General features: G+C 35.1%; 4 protein-coding genes across 7 annotated transcripts; 2 read left to right on the forward strand and 2 right to left on the reverse strand.

The window, feature by feature from the left end:
* Window positions 1-763: 763 nt before the first annotated feature.
* LOC118056860 (ABC transporter G family member 26) lies at window positions 764-3,638 on the reverse strand. Its single transcript, XM_035069252.1, has 9 exons — window positions 3,429-3,638; window positions 2,966-3,255; window positions 2,707-2,862; window positions 2,439-2,622; window positions 2,074-2,352; window positions 1,690-1,896; window positions 1,316-1,600; window positions 1,119-1,226; window positions 764-1,033 (listed from the first exon to the last, which is right to left on the reverse strand). Exons 1-9 carry the CDS (start codon window positions 3,636-3,638, stop codon window positions 764-766), a joined length of 1,989 nt encoding a protein of 662 aa, XP_034925143.1.
* A 1,796-nt stretch (window positions 3,639-5,434) lies between these two features.
* LOC118056858 (uncharacterized) lies at window positions 5,435-8,182 on the forward strand. The gene is made up of 6 exons (XM_035069250.2): window positions 5,435-5,804; window positions 6,169-6,576; window positions 6,787-7,010; window positions 7,209-7,355; window positions 7,441-7,665; window positions 7,773-8,182. The coding sequence occupies exons 1-6, from the start codon at window positions 5,535-5,537 to the stop codon at window positions 8,017-8,019; spliced, it is 1,521 nt and encodes a 506-aa protein (XP_034925141.1). The 5' UTR covers window positions 5,435-5,534; the 3' UTR covers window positions 8,020-8,182.
* Window positions 8,183-9,135: 953 nt separating this feature from the next.
* LOC118056859 (nucleotide-sugar uncharacterized transporter 2) lies at window positions 9,136-12,248 on the forward strand. Its single transcript, XM_035069251.2, has 7 exons — window positions 9,136-9,407; window positions 10,207-10,358; window positions 10,685-10,893; window positions 10,977-11,070; window positions 11,189-11,355; window positions 11,449-11,619; window positions 11,701-12,248. The coding sequence occupies exons 1-7, from the start codon at window positions 9,329-9,331 to the stop codon at window positions 11,963-11,965; spliced, it is 1,137 nt and encodes a 378-aa protein (XP_034925142.1). The 5' UTR covers window positions 9,136-9,328; the 3' UTR covers window positions 11,966-12,248.
* A 348-nt stretch (window positions 12,249-12,596) lies between these two features.
* On the reverse strand, window positions 12,597-18,336 carry LOC118056857 (GBF-interacting protein 1). Of its 4 annotated transcripts, XM_073411472.1 has the most exons (10): window positions 18,035-18,175; window positions 17,204-17,250; window positions 17,049-17,092; window positions 16,883-16,925; window positions 16,301-16,430; window positions 15,661-16,205; window positions 15,317-15,572; window positions 14,635-14,932; window positions 13,605-14,045; window positions 12,597-13,332 (listed from the first exon to the last, which is right to left on the reverse strand). In XM_073411472.1, exons 5-10 carry the CDS (start codon window positions 16,375-16,377, stop codon window positions 13,045-13,047), a joined length of 1,905 nt encoding a protein of 634 aa, XP_073267573.1. In that variant the 5' UTR covers window positions 16,378-16,430; window positions 16,883-16,925; window positions 17,049-17,092; window positions 17,204-17,250; window positions 18,035-18,175; the 3' UTR covers window positions 12,597-13,044. The 4 variants fall into 4 exon arrangements, with proteins under 4 accessions (XP_073267573.1, XP_034925139.1, XP_034925138.1 ...); XM_035069248.2 differs by lacking the exon at window positions 17,204-17,250 and having other exon boundaries at window positions 12,597-13,323; window positions 18,035-18,336; XM_035069247.2 differs by lacking the exon at window positions 17,204-17,250 and having other exon boundaries at window positions 15,317-15,569; window positions 18,035-18,333.
* Window positions 18,337-27,459: the final 9,123 nt, after the last annotated feature.

The raw sequence follows: 27,459 nt of genomic DNA on the forward strand, positions 1-27,459 counted from the left end.
TCTAGGGCAGGAAAATATGTTCCAAGAATAAATTGCTTTCTAGTTTTTCTGTTTTTTTTAAATTTGGAAACTGAAAATTAAACAAAATAAATTTTTATATCAAAATAATTTTTTTTTTATAAATTTATGATTAACCATACAAATATTTTCTCTGTACAATTCAATCATTTATCTTTTAATTTGATAGTTTTACTGTGTTTTGAAAACCTAATTTCATCGCTATAAAAAAAATTTAATTAGAAGAGAAAAAAAATGAAAAATAAAAAGAGGACAAAGTGCTTCATTGTTTATGAAAAACTCAAATGTTTTAGTATATTTGATAAAGTTAATTAGGAGTAGTCGAGTAATCCGAGAATTAATAGCCAATGGCTAATTTTATATTTTTAAAAACTTTAAAGTTTTTTATTTTAAATTAATTTTTTAAGTATTTCTTGATTGTTCTGATGTGCTGGTATAAAAAACAATGATTTTTTTTTTATTTTAATATATTTTTAAACAAAATACATTTTAAAAAACAAAATCTACCACAAAAGATATCCTAGATATAAGCAAATTGGTTCAAAGTTGATATATTAATGAATGCTATAATAATAACACCAAGAACAAGAACAACAAGAAATAAAGAATGGTGATAGATCAAGCATCCAGACATGTAATTCATCAACGGTAACTTTCATGGATAAATAGAGGAATTGTTCTAGTATTATGGAAAATGCAACACGCATTTAGTAAATAAAAAGGTTGGAATCATGGATCCAACAATTCAGAGATGACATAAATTAATCCTCCTGCGGAGGCAAAAATAAGCAATTAGCCGGTATCCAAGAGCCATGGCTAGCAGGACCCAGACTTCTTGCAAGCCACCTTTCAGGTTAACCATGTCAAATGAAGGCGAGCTCTGCAGAGGCCGACACCCTCCTTCGCTCTCGCACTCGTACAGTTCATCACCATCATACTGCACTTTCAACAAAAGCCTAAACCCGTAGAACATGAAAGACAAGAACTTCATCCACTGCATGAATTTTGGAATGTGCTGCGAGGAGAAAACGCAACCGTTTAGCTAGTCTCAGGAACACAGACGATGGATGCAGATCAAACCCTTGAGATTAGGAAATTACCTGGACGTAGTAGCCTCCAGTAAGAAGAAACAACATTAATATCAAAGAAGCAAACATCCCAGCTCTTTTGATACTCAAACTTGCAGCTCCACATAGCTCTCCCACTCCCTTTTTATCACGCAGCAATACATCAGTTACTTGGTGCTCGTATAGATTATTTGCATGTATGGGTGTGGATATTATTTGTTTCTACTTACTTGGCTTGTGATGACTATCAAAAGCATGACGAACAGTGTGGAGAAGAAGCAAGGGACTGTTCTCTTGAACCCTGCCATGAAGTACACTATGACCATGAAAAATGTTGGATAGAATACATGAGCTACCATGTCACTCAGAGTGCTGCACACATAGTATACACTTAGTCTGTACATGTCTGCTTTCCTTTCTTTCACCAAATAGATCTTCTCGAATGGAAAGACATATACTGCTCCGAATATTGATGATGATGTCCAGAAAATGCAGATGTAGAACATTAAACCAACCTGCAATTACAGGAAAATTAAACCATCTCGAATGTTTTAGTTTGATCGTACTTGTAGTTGCGTAGAATGTTTCATGGAAATCAATTAACCTGGTCCCTTAATTGAGCCTCAGTTCCAGTTTTTGATTTCCACCAAAGAAGGCCTAGCAGAACTGCTACTCCTAGTGCCTGGACGAGCCTCAGCTTGTCGAAATAATCTCTACACCTCTCTCTAAATGTTCTCTTGTACATTATGATGAACTGCTCCCACCAACTAAGTGTCCAATCCCTTTTTACTTGGATCGCCAATTGAAGAGACTCAGGTACCCTTTTGCTCTGGTGATTCTCTTCCTTTTCTTTTGGCTCCAGCTGAGTTTTGTATTTCAGATGAAGGTACTGAATGCAGCATGCGCAGAAGAAGCTAATCTTAGAGGTTCATGTATAAGAAAAAATGGTCAGAGAGAAGAGACAATTAAATCAAGAGCTATTAATTACTTTGATTACTGCCTTTTCAGAATCAAGGACTCCATGTGGTGCTGATAGATCTTCAGGCACACTTATGTCATTCACTTGCCCGGTTGCTAAATCCAGCAAGAACTCTGCAGGGTTCATCGCTATCTCCGGAATGAATCTCAAACAAGAAAAATATTCCATAGATTCTCTAGCCTTCCCATAGTACACAGGGTAGCCTTCTGATATCAGGAGAAGCTTGTCAAACATGTGGAATATTCTGCTCGAAGGCTGGTGGATCGTAGTAATTATTGTCCTTCCTGCCTGGAGACCACCAAACATGTTCTTTTCAAGACTTTTTCACATAACTTAGAAGAGTTTTGCTAAATGTAATACATCTACTTTGGCACCTTAGCTAGCCCTTGAAGGATTTGAAGGAGTCTGTTGGCTGATGTTGAATCAAGGCCTGAAGTTGGTTCATCAAGTAAGAGTAATGAAGGGTCGACGAGAATTTCATAACCAATGCTGGTTCTTTTTCTTTCTCCTCCAGATATCCCCTTAACAAATCCCCCTCCAACTCTTGAGTGACGACATCTGTGACCATGAAAGAAGCTTCTTACAAAGTTTTCGTTTAGAGCACACAACTACCTGTTGTCCTGATTAAGTGCCATGAATTACCTTTCGATGCCTAGCTCCTTTATAATCATCTCAACTCTGGCATACTTCTGTTGCCGGCTCATGTTTCCGGGAAGTCGTAAGAAAGCAGCGAAGACTAAAGTTTCTTCCACTGTGAGTTGTGGTAAGAGCACATCATCTTGAGTCACAAATCCAATCCTGTGCACAGATAATTAGCTTCCAAGGGAGAACATTGACAGATAATAATGACTTATTCAATCACCTATGAACGAGACAAAAGCTCTCTTTAATGGTGGCTAACCTTCTCTTAATGACTGCATTATAAGCAATGTCATCGTATGTTATTCTTCCTTTGACATTTTCACTCAGTCTTCCTCCTATTATCTTTAACAAGGTTGTCTTACCACTACCAGAAGGACCCATCAAGGCGAGGATTTCACCAGGGCAAACACTTCCTGTTACACCCTTCAAAATCATCTTGTAGTTATCGTGATCCATGTTGAGCTGCGAGGCTACCTTTGAAACCACCGCCTTCACCGGGTTGGCAGAGGAAGCTTTGCTATTCCTCACCTTGTACTCCACATCTTCAAACTGCAGTTCATAGATTTAGCACAACCATATATGACTCGATTTATCTATAGTTATCTTGCCATATTGATCACTAGCTAGGGCTTGGAAACTAAAGATTACTGTCAATAATGATAAAAAAACCTTACAAGACAACCATAAACAAGATGAGAAAGAAGAGATTGAGCATTGATCACCTTGAGAAATATTGGAAGAGGGCGATCTTTATTCATAGTCAAGCAATCTTCCTCAATAACAATCCCAGAATACCTATTTCTAAGGTAGGCTTGAGACATGAAGTCTATGCTGTGGCCAAACCCGTTGCTCCCTGCAATTTGCATAGACCCCATTGTTGGAGGCGACAGAGACATGTCCTGATCAATCTCTTCCTCTCTCTTAGTTTCCATATCCATATACCATGCAAAAAACCAGAAGCACTGTATCTGTTTCTAGCTAATACGTACCTTGTGAATCAAAATCTGCAATGTTAAGTGAATCAACCGTAAGAAACCAAAAGCTTGCCTATATAGAGAGGACAGGTTTTGTTCGGTAGGCCACATGCTTTTAATGCCTCAACTCAAGACCAGAAAGTAGAAAAGCAGCTCTTCTTTTATGTTCCTCTATGCCTTCCCAACCATTTTGCCTACCTCTCTTTCTCCTTTGTTTTTTTGTTTCAATATTAGGGGTTCCAAGAACACGAAACAATGCTCTCTTTCTTTTTTTTCTATTCTTCTACTTCTTCTTTGAAATGTATATATATAACTCCTTTGCATATGTATTTGACTTTAGACAAGTTCTGCAAACAATCCTATCATTTCAAAACTAGTTGTGTTTAAATATAAATTAGTAATAGATCTTAACTAGTGTCCCAACTCAGCTTGGATCAAAAAGATTTTCAACTTAAAATAAATGCTAAGTTCTAAGAAATTATTATTAAACCTCATTCATTAAGGTAATATTGATTCAATTTTTTATTTGGTTCTGATTTAAAATTAACTTTATAAAAGTTATTTTATAAATAACACAATTGATTGAATGAAGTTTATAGATAAATAAAAAAAATATATAAAAATATGATTTAACTTTAAAAAATATCTTAAGATGAAATTTTTTATTCTCATTTTATTTTATTTTTAAATATTAAAATGACAATATATTAAATTGATTCAAGTTTCGTCACTTAACCCACCACACCTGTAATTAGTTTATAGACTCCTACTAGGTTTAAAAATTTTGTTTTTTAAAACTATATTTTACTTTATGACATAAAATGGATGCTTGTAGAATTAAATACCAACCAAATATCAAGATATTTGTTTGAGACTACAATAACCCAATAGAAAGCAAATCGAAACAAATTATGAAGATCAATTCTAAATTAAGTAAATATTCAAGGATGGAATTGATAAAAAAAAAATCAACAAAAATTCCATTGAAAGAAAAAAAAATGAAAAATAATACACTTTTTTTATTAAAAAAAAGTTATTTGCATTGTTATTAAACCGAACACAACATGTCAACCTTGAAGTTTCCTGAATCTACTCCTTTTCATGCTTTGATAAAATTAACCCAAATAGAAGTTAACCCTTCATGACTTAGTTGACTTGACGGGTTTAAAAGCAACCCACATGATCAATTAAAGTATGATTTGATTTTAAAATTTCAAGATGATATTCTTTTAAACATTAAGGCAAAAATATGTTAAATTGACTTAAACTTTATAATTTATCTCATAAAATCTGCGATTCAGATCAAAACTCTATTATGTTTAAAAAGTTTATTTTTTATTTAATGATATAATAATAAAAATAGATACTTGTAAAAATAAAATATTAACTAAATATCGAGATGTTTATTTGATATTGTAATATATTAATAGAAAAAAACTAAAACAAAATTTGACAATCAATTTAAAATTAATAAAATATTAAATAAAAAAAACAAAAGACATTTTTTTGAAAGGTAGACTTCGAAGCTTTAAAAAAAAGGGGAAAAAGTTTGATTCTTTGGAATTTATATGGTATGTTTTTTATTTTTTTTTAAATTTCAAACTGGTATTAATGTTTAATTTTCTTACGGACTGAATTGAATTTTAGAAATGGGTTAAGTTATCAATGCATTTTAAAATATAGGGGAGTAAATATATAATTCCTAAACTATAAGGACTAATTAAATTAGTTATGCCAAATTAGATGAATTAACTCAAAAAATGGAGACAAGGTTGAGACCCAACAAGATGAACAACACTAAAAGTTTGGATTCTTCCTGAAACCCCAAAGCCAAAAAGAAAAGAAAAGCACCGAATGATGGAAGAATCAGAATCTCGAAAGCAGACACTGTTAAGTTCACTCGAAAGCGCGGGCATTTGGATCCCGGACAACGTTACATCGATCGGAGACTTGAGTCCGGAAACCTTCGTCTCCATCTGCGCTCAGTGTGTTAATTTGATAGATCAAACGGCTTCGTTGCCTACAACTCTGCCGGATGCGGCGATTGACAAGTTGAAGATGTGTGCGGACATGGGTTTAGCTATAAAGCGACTTGGTTTTATTGGAGACATGAGCTATATTAAGGTAATCAAACCCATCACTAATTGTTTTGTAATTAAGGTTATGTGATTTAGTTAGCTTCCTCTCTAATATGTATGTGCTATAGAAGAAGAAGAAGAATGAGTTAATATGGAATTTCTTCTACTCACTGCTACTTTTTTTTTTTTTGAGTGAATCAATGGGTCTTTCCTATGCTAATTCATGGAAGTATTAATTTTTAGGTTCTATTTTATCCAATCATAAGAGTAGAATTATGGGATCATTCTGTTATTCACATCCATCTGTTTGGTCTTGCCTGAATCTGCTTCCGCTTTCTGGTTGCTGCTCTATTCTTATTACTGTTTTTAAAACTATGCTTAAAACAGATTAACTGTGTTGCTTGCGGCAGCTCCTCTATCCTTCTGAAGATGACCTCCATAAGTTGACTAGATTCTTGGTGGAGAGGCTTACTGAGTCGACTCGACCTGTCAAAATAGCTGAGGTGAAGGATGTGAATGCTAGAGGGAAAACCAAGGAGGATGGCTCTAATATTGGTGGAAGGTTAGATCTTAATCGTCAGAGAGAAAAATTGGAAGATCCTAGTCTCCATAATGCAATGCCAGAGGCTGAAGAAACACCCTTTAATGGCTTGAGCAGACAAAATCTCGGCAAGGCCAAGTTACCTGCTTTTTTTTATGGAGAACTTTTTGATGAAGGAAAGTCAGGAAGAGATCTGTTTGGAAATGAAGAAACAGCTGCCGCGGGAGATGATAAGGATGTTCAGAAAGCGATTTCTAATAAAGAGCAGCCATCCATGGTATATGCTTATTTGAGATGATGTAGATTTGGATAGAGCAGTCAAAATCATGAGTTTAACCAAGAAACAAAATTGATCCGATTCATAAATTTGAATCCAGAAACAAGTCTTGAAAAGAAAAAAAAAAGGATTACTATCATTTTTGTGAAAGCAATTATGAAAATAAAAGGTTTTGATGATTTTTTTTGCATATATTTGTTCTTCTATCAGGTAATAATTGAGAAAGAAGAATTAAGAAATGAAGAAAAAGTGCTCACAGAGGAGGTTACTGCAAAGACATCAGAATTACAGCATCTTGAGGAAGAACTTGAATTGTTAAAGGCAGCAGCAGAAATGGCATTTGGTGATCAGAATTCTATTGACTTCTGTGTTGAGCAGCTTAAAGAGCAAGTGGATGCCAAAAGGTGCAATATTACAGAGTTGAAGTCACAGTGGTAAGATATGGTTCTGTTCTATGAAGTCTTGATTTTCATTAATACAGCGTCGTACTCTGGAAAGAAATCTTTTAGTCAGGTGCTTAGATACATATAAGATATTGTAAATCGAAGATTCTTGTTTTTCAAAAGCAGTGTAGTACTCTACTGGACTAAGATTGAAGTCTTGATTTTTCTGGTGTGTTTGATCAATTTCAGGGATGCTTTCAGAATGCCTCTGGAAGAGAAGAAGAGAAACCTAGAGGAGTCCCTGTATGCAAACATACCGGATTCTCAAGAAAAGCTCCAAAAGTTGAGAGAACTTGAGCACGAAAAACAGTTGGTGTTGTCTGAAATTACAAAGAGGTGTGCTTATAAAGTTAAATTATAATGAGAGAATTCTACAAATATCTTTTCATGCTCTTATTGCAGATTTCTTGCAATTCTATAGGGAGGAGGAACATTCTAAACTTTCTGCAGATCTTGAGAAGCAGCCTAAACTTCCATCTAGAACATCCTATATTGAGCGTATAAAGGAGATTACAAAAAGTAGTCAGAAACAGGATGCTGATATAAAGAGGATCTTAAAAGAAACTAGGGAGCTTCAGTTGGAGAGTAACTCTATCCAAGATCGCCTTCATCGAACTTATGCTGTTCTAGATGAAATAGTGTGTAGGTACGAAATTTTTGGTTTTTTGATCTTCTTCAAATTTGGTCTTCCCTGATGTTGAAAGAATAAAATATTCATTTGCTTGATTTACTAAAAGAAGCTTCTTTCCACAGGGAAGCAAAGAGAGACCCAGTAGTACGGAAGGCTTATAGGCTCCTTACTAGCTTGCACGACTGCTTCGGTCAAATTTCTGAGAAAATCCTTACCACTGATAGAATAAGCAGAGAAATGACTGAACTTGAAAAGAAGCTAGCGGCCATGGCATCCCGAAGTTTGAACGTGGATAAGCTGCAAGCAGACCTTGATGCCATTGTGAAGGAAAATGAGTGCCTGGAGCTACGCCTTGCAGAAAACCCATGAGTCTTTCTTGTTGCAACAATCTATAATTGCTTGTTTGCAATCATTTCTTTCATTTTGTTTAAACATAGTAATCTCCATTCTATTCATTCGATCAAGTGAGAGATTGAATATATATATTGACCGGGTTAAGGAATAGAAAGTTTATCCGTACTGGCTTCCCTTATTGAACTGTTATCAGCTTCATACCAAGCCCAGAAACAACATAGTTACAATAGGCTAACATGTTTGTTGAGGTAGAGTGAAGCATCTAACCAATCTAGTTTTAAGCTATTCCATATCAAAACCAAATCTGAAGTGTGCGGATGATGTTTTGCTGGATTGAGGGATCATACAATGTCGAAAGTACAAAAAAAACACTGAAACTTATTCTATGTCTCTGCCCTTTTATCTTGAAATATTAACAGAATGTAACCTTAGGGGTATGATCATTATTATTTACATGATATAAATAAAAATAATTTAAAGTTTTGTTACTGAATTTAAAATTAATTCAAAGATTTGTAACATGGTGAGTCGTATTAAAAAAAAAAAGGGATAGAAATCATGTTTTGGGCACAAGAATTGCTTGTGAAGGAAGATGCTTGTGTTTCCAAATTGCTCGTTAGCCCTTGGTTGTTTAGCAGAGGTGACGATCATAGAGACAAGACAACGTTGCAGTTTGTTGGTTGACAGTTGACGCTTTCAAAATCTCAAGACGTGGGAAGGGAGGCACATCACTTTTGGTGCATTGGCCTTTTCCATACTAGCGCAAATCATCAAACTTAAGCATGATATAAAGAAAGGACATGTCGTTTGTTGGGCCTGCTAGTAATGTTGCAGTTTGAGAAGAACAGCAAAGGGAAAATAAAAATAAAAATGGGAAGAGATTATCACACTGGCCTAGAGAGTGCCAACTGTTAGTTTTGATGTTGCGAAAATGATGTTTTCTTAACTTCAAAGGAAAACTATATGGACTAAAATCTGTATCTACTGAATATTTAACTCAACCAGAATCCTAACAACTTGAAAAGGTGGCAAACATCGTATCTGTCAAGCTTTTGTAAGATCTTATCATGTCATTTTAACACACCTTATTTATTTATTTTTGTAGTTGCCAAATATAACCTGTTTCTATATAAACGTTGGACTCTCTCTTCATCTCCGTTTTATTTTCCCAATACATATCCATTGAATTTGTCATTATCTTTCCATTTAATTACATTATTTCCATTTCTTCTATATACACGTCAGCCAAAGCATTTTGACAAGGAGTTCAATGCATTCGTGTTAGTATGTGATCAGAGAGAAACTAATCATCTATCTGATTCTTATGGGTCTGCTTGATTCATTGCTGGGCAACAATGCGAGGAAGTTCATCAAGAGGAAAGACAGTGATGCAGGAGAAGCAGGTTTTGATCTACAAAAAAAATGAATCCTCTTTGTGTGTGTGTGTGTTTGATGGCCCCATTTTATTCTCTCACGTTGTATGAGTTTTCTTTACACTGAAATGATAAAATAGTTTTCATTTATATTTGGATTAGCATTTTGTCATAATGTGATTGTTTTAATTCTTTCGTTACTGGTTTGTTAGTGGTGGGATTCATAGATCAGCATGGTTTTGAGGATTGCAGGATCATTGATTGATCACCATAAATGCATCTCCTGTTTCCTTCATTACTGGCTCTTTTCCTCTCTTCTTCTCTCTGGAGCATTCAATAATGTATTACTCGGATGATCTGTTAATGGTTTACATAATACAGTTTCCCAGTTTTCATATCTCATTTTTCAGTCAAAACTATTGCTGCTGTCATTAGCTAGGCAGCTTTAGCATTGATGTTCAAGGTGCTTCCTCTGCAATTGATAAGTCTCTCGGTTTTCTAAACAGCCTCTTTTTTCTCTCTATTTTGATTACTGAATACGTAGGTTGTACGTATTCAGCTCAATTCCTTGCGTATTTCAATGTTCCATACTGAAAGCTGGTTTATACATTTTTGGCAATATATAGTGGTCAAATTCCTTTTGTAGATGCTTTAGAATTTAGCACGGGGGAACACAAAAAGGATACGAAACAGTTTTACGAACTTTGTTCATACAACCATTTGTTTGCATTTCAAGGAGGCAAAAAAAAGCTCAGAACTTAGTTACCCTTGTTCATGACTCTATGTCTCTTGCTTTTGGATTTCTTACTTCTTGTACTCGAATTATCAGGTCAAGCATTGGAAGAACTTAGAGGTTCTCTTTACAATGATATTCGGACTTCAGAAGGAGCTAAGCGCCAGCAACAACGGTTTTGTGGACCAGCTGTGGCAATGACCTTCAATTTCATGGCCGCTGTGGGGGTTATCATGGCAAACAAATTAGTTAATGCCTTTCCTTGCTTTGTTATATATGGATGTGATAGTTTGTTCGTGTTAGCGAATTTAGCAGTGTGCATAGTTATTGAGCTACAGCACCAGCTACTGCTTGATTTAAAGAAAATTAAGATTTATTGTCATATGAGGTAGTTAGTTCAGGTATCATGCTTAGGTTCCCGCTGGCATTGAAGGAACTAGTCCCAAGTGCTGCTGTTGTGTTTATACTTGTATTTGGCTGTATGTTCTTTCCATAGGATCCCAAAGATGGGAAGTTTTTTCGGGATGAACTGTTATCAGAGAAATCTCATATTGGGTTATATGATTACGTACAGGTGATGAAGAAAGTTGGATTTAATTTTCCAATCTTCCTCACATTAATCCACTACTCCACTTCATGGATTCTACTTGGCATTCTTAGAGCATTGTCATTGCTTCCAGTTTCCCCTCCCTCCAAAGCTACTCCTTTCGCTCCTCTCTTCTCATTGGGCGTTGTCATGTCCTTTGCATCCGGTCTTGCCAATGCAAGTCTAAACCATAACAGGTTTGTGTGTAGGCTTCAAAAATCTCTCTTGTAAAGTAACTTGTGGCAGAGTCCTGTTTCCTTACTCTTCAGTTCTTGTGCAGTGTTGGTTTCTATCAGATGGCTAAAATTGCAGTCACTCCTTCCATTGTTCTTGCAGAGTTCATTCTCTTTAGGAAAACAATTTCCTACAAGAAGGTCACCGTTTTGAACTTTAGTTCCCTTAAAAAAATCTCAATGAATTCTTTTTGAAAATACAGATAGTTGAGTGAACACGGCCAGTAATGGCTTGTCAATGACCGTGGTAATTCTGCAGGTTTTGGCTTTGCTTGTCGTCTCAGGAGGTGTGGCAGTTGCAACAGTGAAAGATTTGGAGTTCAACTTCTTTGGTGCTTGCATTGCAATTGCATGGATAGTTCCAAGCTCAATAAATAAGATTTTGTGGTCTAATCTACAACAACATGCGAACTGGACTGCTCTTGCGTAAGTAAATGAAACCCTGTTCTGCTTTTGCAAACTAGATTGAGCAACCAGTCTCAAATCTCATATAATAAGAGAGATTCCTTAAATTTGTAGGTTGATGTGGAAGACAACGCCCGTAACGATTTTTTTCCTAGTAGCCTTGATGCCATGCTTGGATCCACCAGGACTGTTATCATTCAAGTGGGATCTCTACAGCTCATCTGCTATTTTTCTGACAGCTCTCCTTGGTTTTCTCCTACAATGGTCTGGGGCTTTGGCACTTGGGTGAGCTTCTAATCACTCCCTGTCTATCCATGATCTTACCTCTCATAAGTATGTAACTGGGTGTCATTCTCTCTCATTCAGGGCAACCTCTGCAACTTCTCATGTTGTTCTCGGACAGTTCAAGTCTTGTGTGATCCTGCTAGGAGGTTTTCTAATTTTTGGTTCAGATCCTGGGTTTGTGAGCATCTGCGGAGCCCTCACAGCTCTCGCCGGAATGTCTGTTTACACATCTCTAAACTTGCAGGAGTCCCGTGAAAATTTGATTTTCCAGCTTCAGACACAAACGCTGCCATTATCAAAACCCAAGACAAAACTTGAAACTACGACCACAGATGACCAAACTTAGATGAAGCTGGCACGGCAAATGCTGATTGATTGTTTTTGCTAGTACGAAATCTTTAACAATGTCTTGATGCCATCATTCTACCTCAGGAATTTTGATTCCGGCTCTTAGTATACTTGTACAGAAAATACTACTTTGTATGCCGGCCGGTCCTGCTGCGAGAGAATTTTTTTTTTTTTTTTTTTTTGGCTTTTAGAGAATTATTTGGTATTGAATTTGAAGATACAATTGTTTTGTTTTGATTTTATTTTATTCAATTAAATTTTTTATTAGCATATTTCTTGTTTATCTTGTTTAACTAGAATAATTTGTTTTGTTAAAACAAAAAAAGAAACATTTTATGATTGTTACAAAAGTTAATAAAATGTGTGTGCGTGTGTGTGAGAGAGAGAGAGAGAGAGAGAGAGAGAATTATTTGGTATTGAATTTAAAAATACAATTGTTTTGATTTTATTTTATTTTATTCAATTAAATTTTTTATTAGCATATTTCTTGTTTATCTTATTTAACTAGAATAATTTTTTTTGTTAAAACAAAAACAAATATTTTATGATTGTTACAAAAGTTAATAAAAATATTTTATGATTGCCTAGAACATAATTGTGTCGACAACAGCCTCTAATTGGGATGTCAATAGAAGAAAAATGAGGTGCCAAATGCTAATCCCAGTGCACTAATCAAAGTTGTATAATTCACCTTTCCTCAAAGTTCAATGTACAGGTGAGACGTCTCAAAGAAAAAATTGGCAAATCCCACCGACTGCTCAACCTCTTAAATTCCTGTATGATCTCGTGGAATTAATAAGGCTTCAAAAACACAATAGAAATCCACCGCGAGCAGGAAAGATCCTAAGAAATAAATGGGGGAACGAGCACAAAGCAAGCAGAGAAAGAAAAAGACAGGCCTATCATTTTGATAGTAGGAAAGTAAGCATTCTATATCCCCTCCCCACCCATCACAATAACCTAAACCTTCCAGCCGCATTCATATGTACACTTCCAAGCACTCTGAGGCTTCCCTTGTCTCGGGCTTTTAAGATGGCGTCATTAATAGAGGTTTCATAAGCTTAATAGTAAAGAGTTCTAGTTGATCTGTGTAAGTTGAGGCTGCTGATAAGGACCAGTTGGAGGTACCACAGGTTCAACAGTTGCAGGCATGGTCTGTGACTGTTGTGTGAGTTGATTAACAGCTGAAGGTGCCGCCACTGTTTGCACTGGTGGATATATTCCAGGAAAGGCGGCAAGACCTGCCTGTGGAGAGAAGGTGAGGTGCTGTCCCTGAGGGTGAAGGTGGTATAAGGAACTGAGCTGCAAGCTGGATATATCTTGCCCAGATGGAGGAATCCAAGATGAAATTTCGCTCTGCATTGCCTTGACCAAAAGAAATAAAACCATTAATCAGAAATTAAAAGTACACCAGGAGAGTTTGAAAAAAGAAAATGCTTCTGAAGAGAATAATGCAATAGATACTTAAGATTGATAGCTGTAATGCACTGATTTGGCACTTGAAAACAAGAAGAAATATCATTCACTTTATGGCAGATAGCAAGGAATATCATATAGGTTTCTCCTCATACTGCCACAACAAAAACAATGAAATTTCTCAAGACCTTAAGATATGAAACAGAAGACATAAAACCAACCAGTGGTCCTGTGGTGTAGATGTTCCTTTCCTTCAGCTGAGATGCTGATAGATCATCATTACCAGTGGAGCTTCCAGAGGTTACAGTTGGACTAGGATTGAAGCCCGTAGAGGAAGAGCCATATGATCCGTACAAAATGGGGAGTGCAATTGGAGCTGGGCTTCCAGCACTAGTTCCTGGCTTAAATTGTGGAAGAGGGAACTTGACACCAGCAGCAGTAGGTGCTGCTGTAAGATATGCATTGCCAGTTGATGGCTGTTGAGGGAGCCCATTGTGGCTCAAGAATTGATGCATTGGTGGCAAAAAATATGGATTGAAGTAAGGCCCGTACTGAAGATAGTTAGGAGGATATGGAGGCCTGAAAAGAAGTGGATGCGGAGAAGCAGCAACAGAATTCTGCATCTGTTGACTCGGAGTAGATGAGGCCATAGAATTCTTACTCTGCAATTTGACAAAGAACAGAACCAATTAATTTATTTTCAGAAAAGAAAGAGAAAAGTTATGCCCTATCCTCTTAGGATATTTCTTTTCCCTTTGAAACAAACTATTAGAGATTATGGATATCTTTGTTGATACCGTTATATGCATCTCTCATCAAGTTAAAAAAGAGCAAAATTGTCATAAAGAAAGGTGAAAGCAAGCTTAAGCCTCGCGTCTTATTACACACACACACGGACCTCCAAGAAAATATGTGGTTGTGGTGTATGTGTACCATGTAAATAAAATACAACAAGCCTTCTCCAATCTCTAATAGTTTGTTTCCAAGGGAAAAATAAATATCCTAAAAGGATAGGGCACACTGCATAAAGCTAATGCATTGTTCACCCAAGATCATGGCAAGGTTTGGTGTCTGCAGGTCAATCCTGACAGAGACTCAATAATCTATAACTTTTATGTGCAAGCCAACATGATATTCTCATATTGATAAAGAATATTAGACTTACAATAGAAATTTTAATCTAACAGTTATAATGGCAAGAACAAACAGAGCTTGATAAATAATTGAAACAGAGCAAGAGCAAAAGCTTACAACAAAGCCTGTAGTTTGAGAAACATCCCATGCCTGTGTCTCATGTCCTGCGATTGGTACAAGGTGAGTGGCCTGCATGGTTGGCATGATCCCAAAACCATAGTTTGGTGCAATTTGAACAGTGGAGCTCTGATGGCCTTCTGGAAGCAACATCTCATCCTGCTTTGGCTGAACAGCCCTTGAGTCTGCACTAGGTTCAACATTGCCCTCTGATATTGATACTTTTTCAAGCACATGTATAGGAGACTCTGGTTGATCAGAATGATTAACTTGCATAGGTGTTGATCCACTATCATTGCTGCATGTAAATAAAAAAATATCACCACGACTGAAAACTTCCAAATATTTCCCAGATGTCATATGATATAAAAGATCCAAAACATTCCAGAGGTATAATAGGCAAATAAAAGATTAAAGGCTTTTTATAGGAAAATAAACTTATGAAATAATAGGATCAGTGAACACACATGCAGCACAACCATATAACCTGACTAGCCTACCCAATCCCTGGACAGCCTCCATTTTTACAATCCAACAAAAATAATCAAGAACACCCCTGAAAACCCGTTTTGCTACCCCAGAAAATGATTCAAACATAGAAATATTTCTTTAGACAATCAATTATTTCAGACATGTATTTACATGGCAATCATTAAGAGAGCACAGTATAATTCTCACCAACCTAGAAGGTTCCATGGCAGTTTCATCAGTCAGATGTGCAAGTTCAACAGCCTGCATAGAGTTAATGTCACCATCAATACCATTGCTGCATTTTGCTCCTGGTCCAGAATTAGTATCAAAGCTTCCAAATGTCAAACCACTCTTTAGAGCTTCAGGGACTTTATAATGATTCGGAAATTTAACATGTCCATTAGAGATGAATGGTTCTGGCAGCGACTGAGAACTGACTTTAGCTTCAGCATCCTCAGACAAGACTGCTGCTTAAAAATAAAAGCTTGTTTAGAATCCAAAAGTAAAAGGATAAAGATTAAACAATGAAAATTGTAACAAGTGGAATAATAATACTTTTTAAAGGCAAAGCCAACTCTTCTGATAAATGACTATCATTACTAGAAGACTTGACAACCAAAGAATCATCATATGCATACAAAGTTGCGGGCTGCAGCGATTCAGACAATTGATTCTTTCCAGTTGCCTTTGGTTTGATAGGTGATACTTTTTCGTTTCCTTGAATATGATTCTGTTCAGCACCTTTCTTCTGGCTACCCACTTCGTGTTTGATTGTACCAGCAGCACCAGGATTTCTAGTCATTGATGGGGCTGTTATGGGGTCTGAAAAAGAAGATACAGAACCAGATACAGATGCTGGAGTGGTAGAAGTTGGGGGGCCATTGGGAAATGATGTGGACTTTCCTTCCTTAGATTGCATTCCAGAGACAGAAATTTGTGTAGGTGCTGAGGGAGTTGCTGCAGGTAGTGGGGAAGAGGCATCCAACTTCTTCACATCAAGAACTGAGTTACCTGCAGCAGCAGGCAGCTTTGGACTATGTCCAAGAATAGAACTCCCATTGGATAAAGTTGAGGGACCACGGGGTGTGGCAGTTAAATCTCTGTAGCAGTTGAACAGAAATTAGCTAGAATAGAAAAACAGTTTTACATGAGAGCCATATGCCATAGTGCAATGAAAGTCTGTTAAAGTAGTTACTTTGTCCCAGGAATCGCTGCATTATTATTTGTTTTCTGCATAGAGCGCGAAGAGGTTGAAGCATTTCTGTCTGCCATGCAATCGACTCCATTTTCCCTTCGAGTAGCTGCATTCCTCCCACCACCAGCACCTGACAAGCAGTTCAGAAAGCAATTTATCAAGTACCGAGTATCAGTCTACAATCACAGCTGGCAACCTCTCAATTTCTAACCCAACATTCTCTTTTGACTTTACTAGAATGGAAACCATGATCCTAGATAAGATGGTCACGTCTACATTACAAAATTTCAATGCATGATTTTCATATTTGAAGCCATAAAGCTCAGACAGAATGAAGCATTAAAGGGATTTCATACATCTTGGCTCAACGATAATATGTTACAGTGCCTATGAACAATCACAATTTACTTACTTCCAACTCATTGAAATACTATAACTCAGTGTAACATTATTTTTATATAAAAAAACTGAAGGACAGAGAGAAATTCAGAAAACATGCCCAAGTGTTTTTCTAAACTTGGGTTTCATAAATACATCACATCAGATAATGACAATTTCCTCAATCAGGATAGAAATTCTTACCAGAATAGCTTCCTCGACCACCCCTAGCCCCCCTGTCTTGAGCCTGCAATATCAGCAATGATACAAGCATTAAACTACAAGATGATCTCGCTAGAAAAACCAGAAGGACAAACCCAGGAACAAAAACAAAAGAACTTGTAATTTCTGAAAGAACAATATATCTTACCCCTTTTCTACGATCATGTTTCCTCTTGACTTCATGAAATGTATCTGCCAGCCAACAATTATTATTTAATTGAAACAATTCAGTAGGTATGATTGTCATGATAATCTCATTTGGCAAGAATGCAATAGATTGAACATTAAAATTGTCCACTCAACTTGTAAGAATAGTGCAGATTAGAGAAAATTGTGCACGCAATCGAAAGCTGCATAAATATTGTGAAAATTAAATTCAATAAAGCTCCACTGAGTTACTATAAAGAGGAAAAGAAGGGACACAAATCAACACTCAAATATTGGGTTTTCACTTATCATACTCAGGAACTGAGTTGCTTGGAAAGAAACAGGAGAAAATCAACTGGCGGCTTTATCAATTAGGATTAGTTAATCAACTTTTTAATTTTCTTATTTCCTTCCTCCATATTCTTTCAAGCATCAAATACTAATGTCAGACTTTGGAAAACTAGAACTTTAATCGCACATGCATCAACCTAATGAGTATTTCCACCCAACCTAGAAAACCTATTCCAGAACCTATAATCCAAAAATAAATACTTGGGTCAAAATCCCCCCTTTCTTCTCTTTATTTTAAAGAAAATAAATAAACAACAGCAACAAAGTCCCAAAATAAACCCTAAACCCAGCAATGCCCAGATAATAATAAGTGCTAATTTGCTTGTTCAAAAAGTCCATGGATGAAAACAACACTAGCACCCATGCACATCTTAAAACCAAGAAAACAAATAGTGCCAAGTTCACAGCTTTATTGGTCCAACAATCAGAATGGCATATAAACAAGACCCAAACCTCTCTCTTTTCCCTCTTCTATCCTCAACCAAGCACACCCTTTTACAATAACAACCAAAATAGATCAAAAAACTAAGAAACACAGGAAAAAAACAAAAGCAAATAAAACCCAGTAAAGCCTCATGCACGAACAAATAGAGCAGCATTAAAATAAAACCTTAATGCATGCTCTCAGAAATATACCTAAATAAAGGAGCTTTTGCGCAGTATCATCGAGATCCATAGCACAGTCTTGAAGAACAGAGTAAATATCCTCATCACTGTGTTGTTTGCCTGTGATTTCTCTTATGCTTTGTATTGTTTTCTTGACATTCTTCGGGATCGTTACAAAGCTGCCACCGCCGCCACGATTGCTCATGTTGTTGTGCTTTTTTTTTTTTCCCCTTCTACGTTGTTATTGTTTTTCTCTCTTGTTTTATTATTTTGTTTTATTCCTTTAAGAGAGAAAGATGGTGAAACAAATAAAAGAAAATAAAAGAAGGATGGAAGGAAAAGAAAAGGGAGAGAGAGTTGCAATTGACATTATCCTATAATCTAAACGGCGTGTAAAAAAAATTATGCTGACTCATAGTGTCTTTTTCATTTTGTTTTTATATATGGCGGGGAAAAATACCATACAAGTCCATAGTATTTTTTAAAAAATTTCAATTATAATATACGTGGTGAGAGTATACCATGTTGGGAAATAACTTTTTTACACTATTGACCTAGACCTTCTATGTTGTGGGCGTGGTCGATTTTGCTTCATGGTTGTTGGTGTTAAAGGCTTAGGGGTGGTTTGGTCTCGGCTATCTTCTCATGGTTTCGATTCAACCTCCCATGCCTCATAGTGGCTGGATCCAGCTGGATTGAGAGGGGCGTTGATGGCTCTTTCTAATCCTTTTTGTTTGGGGTTGGTCAGATGAGCTTTCTTTGTCCTTCATTTTGTTTTTTCTTATTTGTCTGCTTCTGATTTGGTTGTGGTGAGGTTTGATTTTGGTTAGTTTGTGTGTGTTGGCTCATACTGGCTAGGCGTTGTGGGGTTCGGTTTCTAAAGGCATTCAGTTAGTTGTGAGTCCAGGCTCAAAGAAATATGGCTTGCGATGATGATTTTGCATTTAATGCAGCGGACGCTAGGCTGAGGTCTTTAGGGGAGCAGCTGCTAGTTATTGAATCTGATTAGATGATTTCTTGAGGTGTTGACATTTAATTTGGGGGTTTTGGATCCTATGTGTCCTCTCTCAGTGAGTTGTCCTTTCTTTACTGTTCAGTTTGGTTAACTTGCTTGATTTGCTCTTTTTTGTTGATGTGTGCTTGCTATGTTGTCACTTTATATACTATTTGATTGATTTTCTTTTTCTATTTTTGTACTGTTGTTCTGAGAGTTGCCATGTTTTTGCATCCTTTATTTTATGTTGGCCATGGTTTTCATGCTTTCAGTTGCATTGCATTTCATCTTTGATGTTTTTCCAGGTTTGTTTCTCTCTAAATTGTGCTAGCTTTGGTTTTTGTTAATTCAGTTTGTTGTGTGTTTTTTAAGATTTGTTAATGTCTTTTTTCAACATTTTGTTTCTTTAGTCATTACTCTTTTTTTTTTTTGTTGGTTTTCCTGGTTGCCATAGTTCCTGTTATTTGATTTGTTATCTTTCATTTTGCTGTCTTTATCAAGAGTGGCGGGTTTGTGAGGGTTGTTTGGGCACTTTATTGGTGAGCTGCTTTACATGTATTTTTGCTCTTCATTGTCATGTATTTGTTGCCTTTACCATTGTTTTGTGTTTCATTTTGAATTTGCCTTCAGTTTGTTATTAGATATTAAGTAATTTGTTGCCTTTAGGGTGGTGGCATATGTTTTTTATCGTGGGTTACTTGCTGTATTGGGGGTGGTAGGTTCATGAGCAAATTTTTGTTGTGTGCTTTTGCTTAGAAAAAAAAGAGGATGTGGGCTTCTAAGGGTTGTTTGATTGTTGTTATTCCTTTAAGAATATTGTGGTGCAGTGAAAAGAACTGTTATCATTTGACAAAAAAGATCATATATGGGGGATCAAAGATTGGTTTGAAAGAAAAAAAAAATTGGGAAAAAAAAGATGAGTAATGTTTTGTGTTCTATTTGTTATTTTGCATGATGAAACTCCATAAAAAGCCTTGCCTTTAGGGCTCTAAGAATTTTTCCATATCAAATTCTGGTAGTGTTGTAGTTGGTTAGTGCCTTGGAATAACCGAATGTTAATCTTGGGGTTTTTACTATGTCTATGGGTTGTTGGCATGTGAATGTACCATCATCATATTAGACATGATAGGTTTGGTTGGATGTGTTGCACATTAATAATTGATTTTCTTATGATCTTGGTTTTTAACCATGAAACTGAATAGTGATGTTGCTTTTCTTTGCCTGGGATTTTGTTTTTATTTTATTTTATTTTAAATGCCATTATGTTGATGGAGATGGCTCTTCTTTTGTTGTGTTGAGTTCTTTCGTGGCTATTTATTATCTGGGAAAATATGTGAAGTGCCTTGGCTGTGGTTGGGTTTGCTGTAGGGCCCTCAAAGTTTAGAGCTTTTTTGAATGTTTTTGTTAGTTTTTAAGATTTTCCTTTTCTCTTTTATGTTTTGGCCTTACACTTATTGTTGTTTGGGTTCTTATAAGCTGGATTATAGGAGTTTTGTCCATTGGCTAGGTTTTTTTTAGAACTAGACTATGTGCTAAGAGTTGGTTTAATCATTGAAAGTTTATGGGTTCTTGAACATTTTAGATTCTCCCTTTCTTTGTTGCTATCATGAGCTTATTAATGTTGTTGCAATTTGTGCCTTGGTGAGGTTTATTTTGGGTTACTTTTGGCAAAACATGTGTTTCAATGATCTTAGCCACTTTTGCTTTAAATACTTAAATACTTGGATTGGTTTAGGTAGGTTTGAGCTAACTTAGGGTTAGATATAATTGCACAAACTCAAAGCTGGATTTTAAAATTCTATATGATAAAGATAAGAAGGTTGATTTTTTTCCCCTGTTTGTAAAGAATGTTCGTTGAATAATTTATATATATTTGCTAGACTTTTTTAGGTTGGAATTCCTCCTCTTTTTTTTTTTGGAAATTTGTTACTGTTTTGGAATCTTTGTTGTCCTAAGAGTAATTAGCATGTTTAGGTTTTATTTTTGATAGCCCGTTGGCCTTTATTTCTATTTCATGATTTTCTATAGCCTTTACCTCTATTCTTTTTCCTTCAGTTCTTAAAAACTGATGCGTGCCTCTCATCATTTTGATTGTTGTAGCTACGTTTTTTGGTTAGGTTACATCATACCTGGTAGCATATGCTATAAGGCTTTTTAGTGTCAGGTTTTCATGATCTTCAAGAGTTTGCCTCTTTTTTTGGGTTATTTTGTTGTTTCATTTATTGCTGGCAAGCATTATGTTGATAAGCTTTTTTACAATTGGATTTATGATAGAATTGGGTTTAAGATTTGTTTTTTGTTTTTTAGAAGAAGGCTTTGGGAGTCCACTCGATAATAAGATTTATCTGTTAATACTTTTTGATTAATATTTAAAAGTGCATATTTATCAAGGTTTTATATCATCATTTTGCACTTAAAGTATCAATAACTCCTTAACTAAAGCATGTTTTATAATAACAAGTCTAATACTATAAAATGCCCTAATATATGGTAAATGTTCATCTTAAATGCAGGCCTTTCATATAAATCAAAGGATTGATTGATGAATTCAACTACTGAAATTTGTGAAGATAAACAAAGGGTGAAACTTAGAAAAAAGATGGTGCAGTACAAACTGGAACACTGTTCGGTGTTTGGGTCATATCTCGAGTTCTAGATGTCCAAATGACCTCAAATGCTTACACAGATTCAGTAAGACATAGGCCTACAACTTTCATGTTTTCATCAAGATCTAAGAAGGCCGTTTTCAAGTCTAAATTATAGCAACAACAGAGAAGTCCGAATCTGTCCTGCAGCCCGAACACTGCTTAGTGTTTGGCTCATAACTGGAGTTCTAGAAGTCCAAATGACCTCCATTTTTTTTCCTGGAAAGCTGAGTCAATTTCCTACAACTTTCATGTTTTCGGGTGGACCCAGTTTGGATGGTAGCATTTTTGTTTTATTCAGACAAGAAGATAAGGATTTTTACCAAGTCAAAAGTTGATCACCCACTCAACAATTAGTCATCAAATCAATAATTCTGAATTTTGGCCTATAAAAGTAGGCATTTACCATGTATTTGGGGGCTTGGTTGTTCAGATCAAATTCATGCTCTTTATTTCTCTTTTTATATATTTTTTTGTAATTTTTAAGTTTTGCTTTCATTAATATCTTGTTTATGCTTTTCATTTCCTTTCCTTTACATAGTTAACTTGTATTATCTTTATGTTCTTGTTTTGTTTATTTATGTTTCTCTTCTTCATTATGTTTAGCTAAGTTTATTATGTCAAGGTGAAAAGGTTACACTAATGGTGTAAGAATAAGTATGGTGTAAACTCAACATGGACCTTAATGTTTAATATTAACATGTCTTATCTTTTTATCTTACTAATTCTTAATACCTTGCTTGTTAAATGGTTAATCTAGATTTGTGTTGTATAATACTTGGTACAACAAATGCTTGGCACTCTCATAGCCCAACCGTATGGTATTACCTACACCTGGGCTATGAAAGGAACTTGATTTGTTGTTAACATCAGTTAACATCATGAATTCCTGACAATATTTAAAAGTTTGGTGTTATGTAAATAAGATAATTAATATGATTATGTTAATAATTTATAATGAGATATTAATGAGAAATCATCCGATTGGAACCTCATTTGTGTGTGGTTTCCAATTGAATAATAAGAGTTTATACTATACTTGTTTGAAATACCATTAGTGGATCCTCTAACCTTGACATTTGTTTTTATCATTGTTTAATCCTTAAATTAATCTTTCATCTCAAAGTTCTCATTAATTTCTTCATCTTCTTCTTTTATTATTACTACTACTACTACTACTACCACTACTACTACTACTACTACTAGTATTATTATTATTTACATTTTATTTATATTATATAATATATCTCTTTGATCTTTTCATAAACTCAGTATATAGGTTGGAAACCTGTGATCCGATCTTTTAGATCATTCTCAGGTATAACAACGCCACGTACCGAGTATTATTATTGTTGTTGTTGTTGTTGTCTTGTTATTTATAATTTATATAATTAACCTCTCTGTGGTTCGACCCCGGTCTTCCCGGGTTATTTATTACTTTGACACTTCTGCACTTGGGAGAATACATCAATCTTTTGGTCGTGTCACTTTTGCCTGGATATTAGGTGTGCATTTTTTTTTTTTAGAATTTGAAACTACAACCAACACTTTGGTTTTGAATTAATTCCTTAGGAAAACACCTTAGTCATGAACATTGTTGGCATGAGTTAAAGGCTATGAGTTTGGGTGTTCAAAGCTTTGGGAATTTGCATTGTTGTGGGCCAATATATTTCTTGCATCTATCATTCAAGTGTTTTTAGGTTTGTTAATCAATTTTTATTTGTTAAGTAAAGTGTGTGCAATTAGATATGCAGGACAAAACAATTGGTTTTGAAATTCTTTTAGGTTGGAAAATTGTTGACTTTTTGTTTATTGTTTGCATGTTATTAATGTAAACAAGGTAGGTTCATTATATAATATGTTTTCTTGATTTATGTTTATGGTTACATTGCCTACAACTTTTTCATCTTTTTTTTGGGTGTGGTGTCGTTCTTGGATTGTATAAGGTTTGAAAAACATGTTTATAGTTGATGGCGAATGTCATTTTCTTGATTTTTTTATTTTATTGTTTTTATGGATTCAACTTATATGGGCATACTATTTGCTTCCCACGTTAAATTAAAAAACGTGCATAGGTTTATAGATATGCCACCGAGACTTAGGTTATGCCATTGTTAATTGTTTCTATAGATTCAACTTATATAGGCATGCTATTTACTTTCCTGCATTAGATTAGAAAAAGAGCATGGTTTATAAATATGCCACCGAGACTTAGGTTCCCTATAGTTGATATAAATCCATTATGTCAATTTATAGCTTTGTGCATAAAAGTTATTTAATTTACTCCTTTTTATGATACTTCTGTTAAAAAAAAAAGGTTTTTGTTGTCACAATTGCCATGGAATAGAAATTGACATAATGATCGCAAATGCAAACCTTTAGGTGTTTATGATATCAACATTCGAGTTTTTAATGTGATTTTTTTGTTTGGAAAAAAATACTAATTTGGAATCATATTAATTATGCATGTAATGAATTGAATTGAGTGATATTAACTACACACACATATCACTGAAAATGAATTTTGCTCACATGTTTTTTTCTACCTGTTTTTAGCAATAGCAAGAAATCTTGCTTGGGGTAAAAATAATAATTATGCATACATGTAATGAATTACATAAGAAGTTGTGCACTATATTCATAAAAAAAATTGGTTTGTTTTTTCTAGAAAAAACTCATCTATACAAAATTTCAAAAAAAAAAAAAGGAAAAAAATGTTAGTCATCTAAGTCCACTTTAGAAATTAGATGTTTACGAGAAACAATATAGGTTGGAGTAGGTTGTCTAGACAAATATTTAAAGGGGGGGGTTCTAATCTTAATGCATGCGAAAAAAAAAAACATTGAAAAAAGCCATTGTTTTTTATTGGGGGGTGATTATAGCCTATTTTCACCTGGGTCCACAATTAGACTTGCCCTAGCAAGTGCACACAACTAAGTTTTTTTTTTTTTCTCTCAGTAAAATAAAGAAAAAAAAGGCCATTAAATCCATTTAAGAAATTAGATGTTTATGGGAAAAAACATAATTTGAAATAGGCTCTCCATATAAAATTAATGATGAAGGAGGTTATAATCCTAATACAGGTGAAAATAATTGAAAAATATGTTTTTTTTTTAAAAATTGTTTTTGTTAATTAACAGAGGACAAGAAAAAAAATATTGGCATAACAATCTAGCCTAGCCTATCTAGACTATTCTCAATTAGGTCTGCGATCAGGCTCGATCTAGCAGGCCCGCGTGGTTGGATCTTTTTTTTTTTTTTTTACAGGGAGGTTGCATCTGTTGTCTTGTGCAATTTATTTATAATAACAAAAGACACGCCGCTCTCATAGGCAAGCAACATGATTTGTAATAAAAAGAAAGGGGTAGCTATGACTTATACCACTTTAGTATATTTAGTTTCTATCCATTTTAATCAATCTTTTTTTTTTTTTACTTTCTTTGATGTGCTTTTGCAGTACATTATAAACTCCTACTTATATTGAATTTATATATATATATATATATATATATATATATATATATATATTCTTTGATACATGTTTACTATATTCATTACATTTTTTTCAATCCCTTTTCATATGATTTTTTTTTCTAGCTTTTAAACTCAATATGTTGTGGGGCACCCCGTGACAACGGGTTTTTATTGTGCCTTTTGAGAAGGCATGTGTGTGGAGCATGGTTGTTAAAAACAAGTTTTGACTCGTATAATCGCCGATTTTACGAGTCAAAATGCATAAAACGTGTAAAATCGAGTTTGAAATTTGAAAACCAGTAAAATCTATCAAACCCAGTCAAACTCGCATAAAATGGGGTCAACCTGTAAAAAACATAAAAACTGGTCCGATTTCACGTGAAATTTAAAACCTGTGCCCTATGCTGACTCAACACCCCCTTTTCCTAATCCCCACCCCACCTGTGACCGACATAAATTAGGATTATACAAGTTAAGTACGGAAGCCAGTACTATAACACTGGAACCAAAGGCTATGGTTCTTCATATTCCAAGAACTAGGCTCTTATTATGTGATGAAGAAACAATCATCATCTGGAGTAGAGAGAGAGCTCAGGGAGCATGAATTGATCCCAACACCACCATGTTAAAGGGACCTTTGCTGTCCACCTGATGACTCTGGTTTTTATAAAAGGATAAAGGATTCACCATCTCTATCTCCCTCCCATTATAACCAAGAAGAGAGACTGACTTAGACACGCTCGTCTTTTACAAGGCTTTGTTGGTGGTGTTGTTGACTTCTCTGTCTAAGGTTCCTCCGATCCTTACCTCGTCGAGTAATTTTATCGCCACCTCTTTCCTAGTTCTAAGGTTCCTTTCCATGATTGAATTGCATTCTTGGAGGTAAAAAGTCTCATTTCAGTGCTATTTTATGAACTCACAATGATGAGTTTTGTTTAGAGTCGGTAAATTTGTATTTATGCATTTCTTGCTCACAGGTACACTTAAAATGAGATAAAATGAGATTGTGGTGGATATTGCAGAATACGCTATGTATTTCTTGATTATATGCATTTCTTGATTATATGCATTGATATACTTTGAATCTTGTCTTTTTTTCTTTTGCTTAGATTTTATTTTACGAAAGTGAAATTGGGCTTTCCTCCTAGAGAATTCAATAGTATATGTTCTGTGTCATGTCAAAAAAGCATTTTTGACAATCTTGGTGTGGAGTGTTAGGAATGGTTTTTGGATTTAATGATAAAATTATGATTGAGGTTTAAGAGTCGCCACCTAGTATTATGATCACTGTGAACCTATGATCTATGAGAGTTTAGGTAAGGAACTAGTTTTGCGAGAGGAAGACACATCACCCCCAGTGCACCCTCCCTAAGATAACCTACATTGTTGTTTGATTGTTTTTCTAGGTCGGGTTTCTATTCGTTGGTCTTTTCTAAGGTATAAGGTAGATCTCCCTCCGTGAGAGAGTCTCTACCTTATTGGATGAAGTCCTAATCGTTCTAAAATTTGAATTTTAGCATTGCATTTATTTTACACCTTGTATCTTTAATACCCGAAGATGTACTCTATTGAGTAGTTTTACATTCCACATATATTAAAGTCTACATCTAAACCCTAATATAAAATGAATAAAATGATTGGTACTTTGGTCGAACCTAATGGATGATCATAAACTTATTTTTATGAAGATACTGTTGGAAAATTTTTAGGATTTGACTGTATGCATGAAAACAAAATATTTTTTTGTTTCATTATGACTTTTGAAAAAGGAGACTCATTTAAAAATTTTGAGATTTTTTTTTTTTTTTTAGAAATATTTTGGAGAAAGTCGGTTATTTTAATATCAAATTTGTATTTTATGGTGTAAATATACAACTTAATATTATGCAAATTAGTCGAAAAAATATTTGAGAAAATCACAACTTTTTAAAGGATTTTAATTTTTTTTGGAATTTTTTTATAAATAATATATAATAATATTATTAAGCATATAGGTTGGGCCAAACCAAATAATGGGTCGAGCCCAAGAAAGATGGGTCTGGTTAATCTTGGCCCAATATATCTTTTCTTTTCTTTTTTTGGCCTGGGCCAGACTGACCCACCCATTTAGGCTGAGCTAGAACTAGCCTAACACAAAGTAAGAGTTAATTATTTTGCACCCCTCATGCAGAACAAGATTTGTTCTACATGTAAGGTGATGAAGATGGTAGGGGGCGCAGAGAGAAGGGAAAAGGCTACTGGGGCTATGGAGTGCAGGCGGTTGTTTGGCCATGGAGGATGACCTGAGGCTGTGGCAGAGATGGTGGCTAGTGCTAGTCGTTGGTGGAGGAAGAAGAAGAAGA

This window comes from Populus alba, chromosome 1 (genome assembly GCF_005239225.2).
Source record: "Populus alba chromosome 1, ASM523922v2, whole genome shotgun sequence".
Classification (NCBI taxonomy): domain Eukaryota; kingdom Viridiplantae; phylum Streptophyta; class Magnoliopsida; order Malpighiales; family Salicaceae; genus Populus; species Populus alba.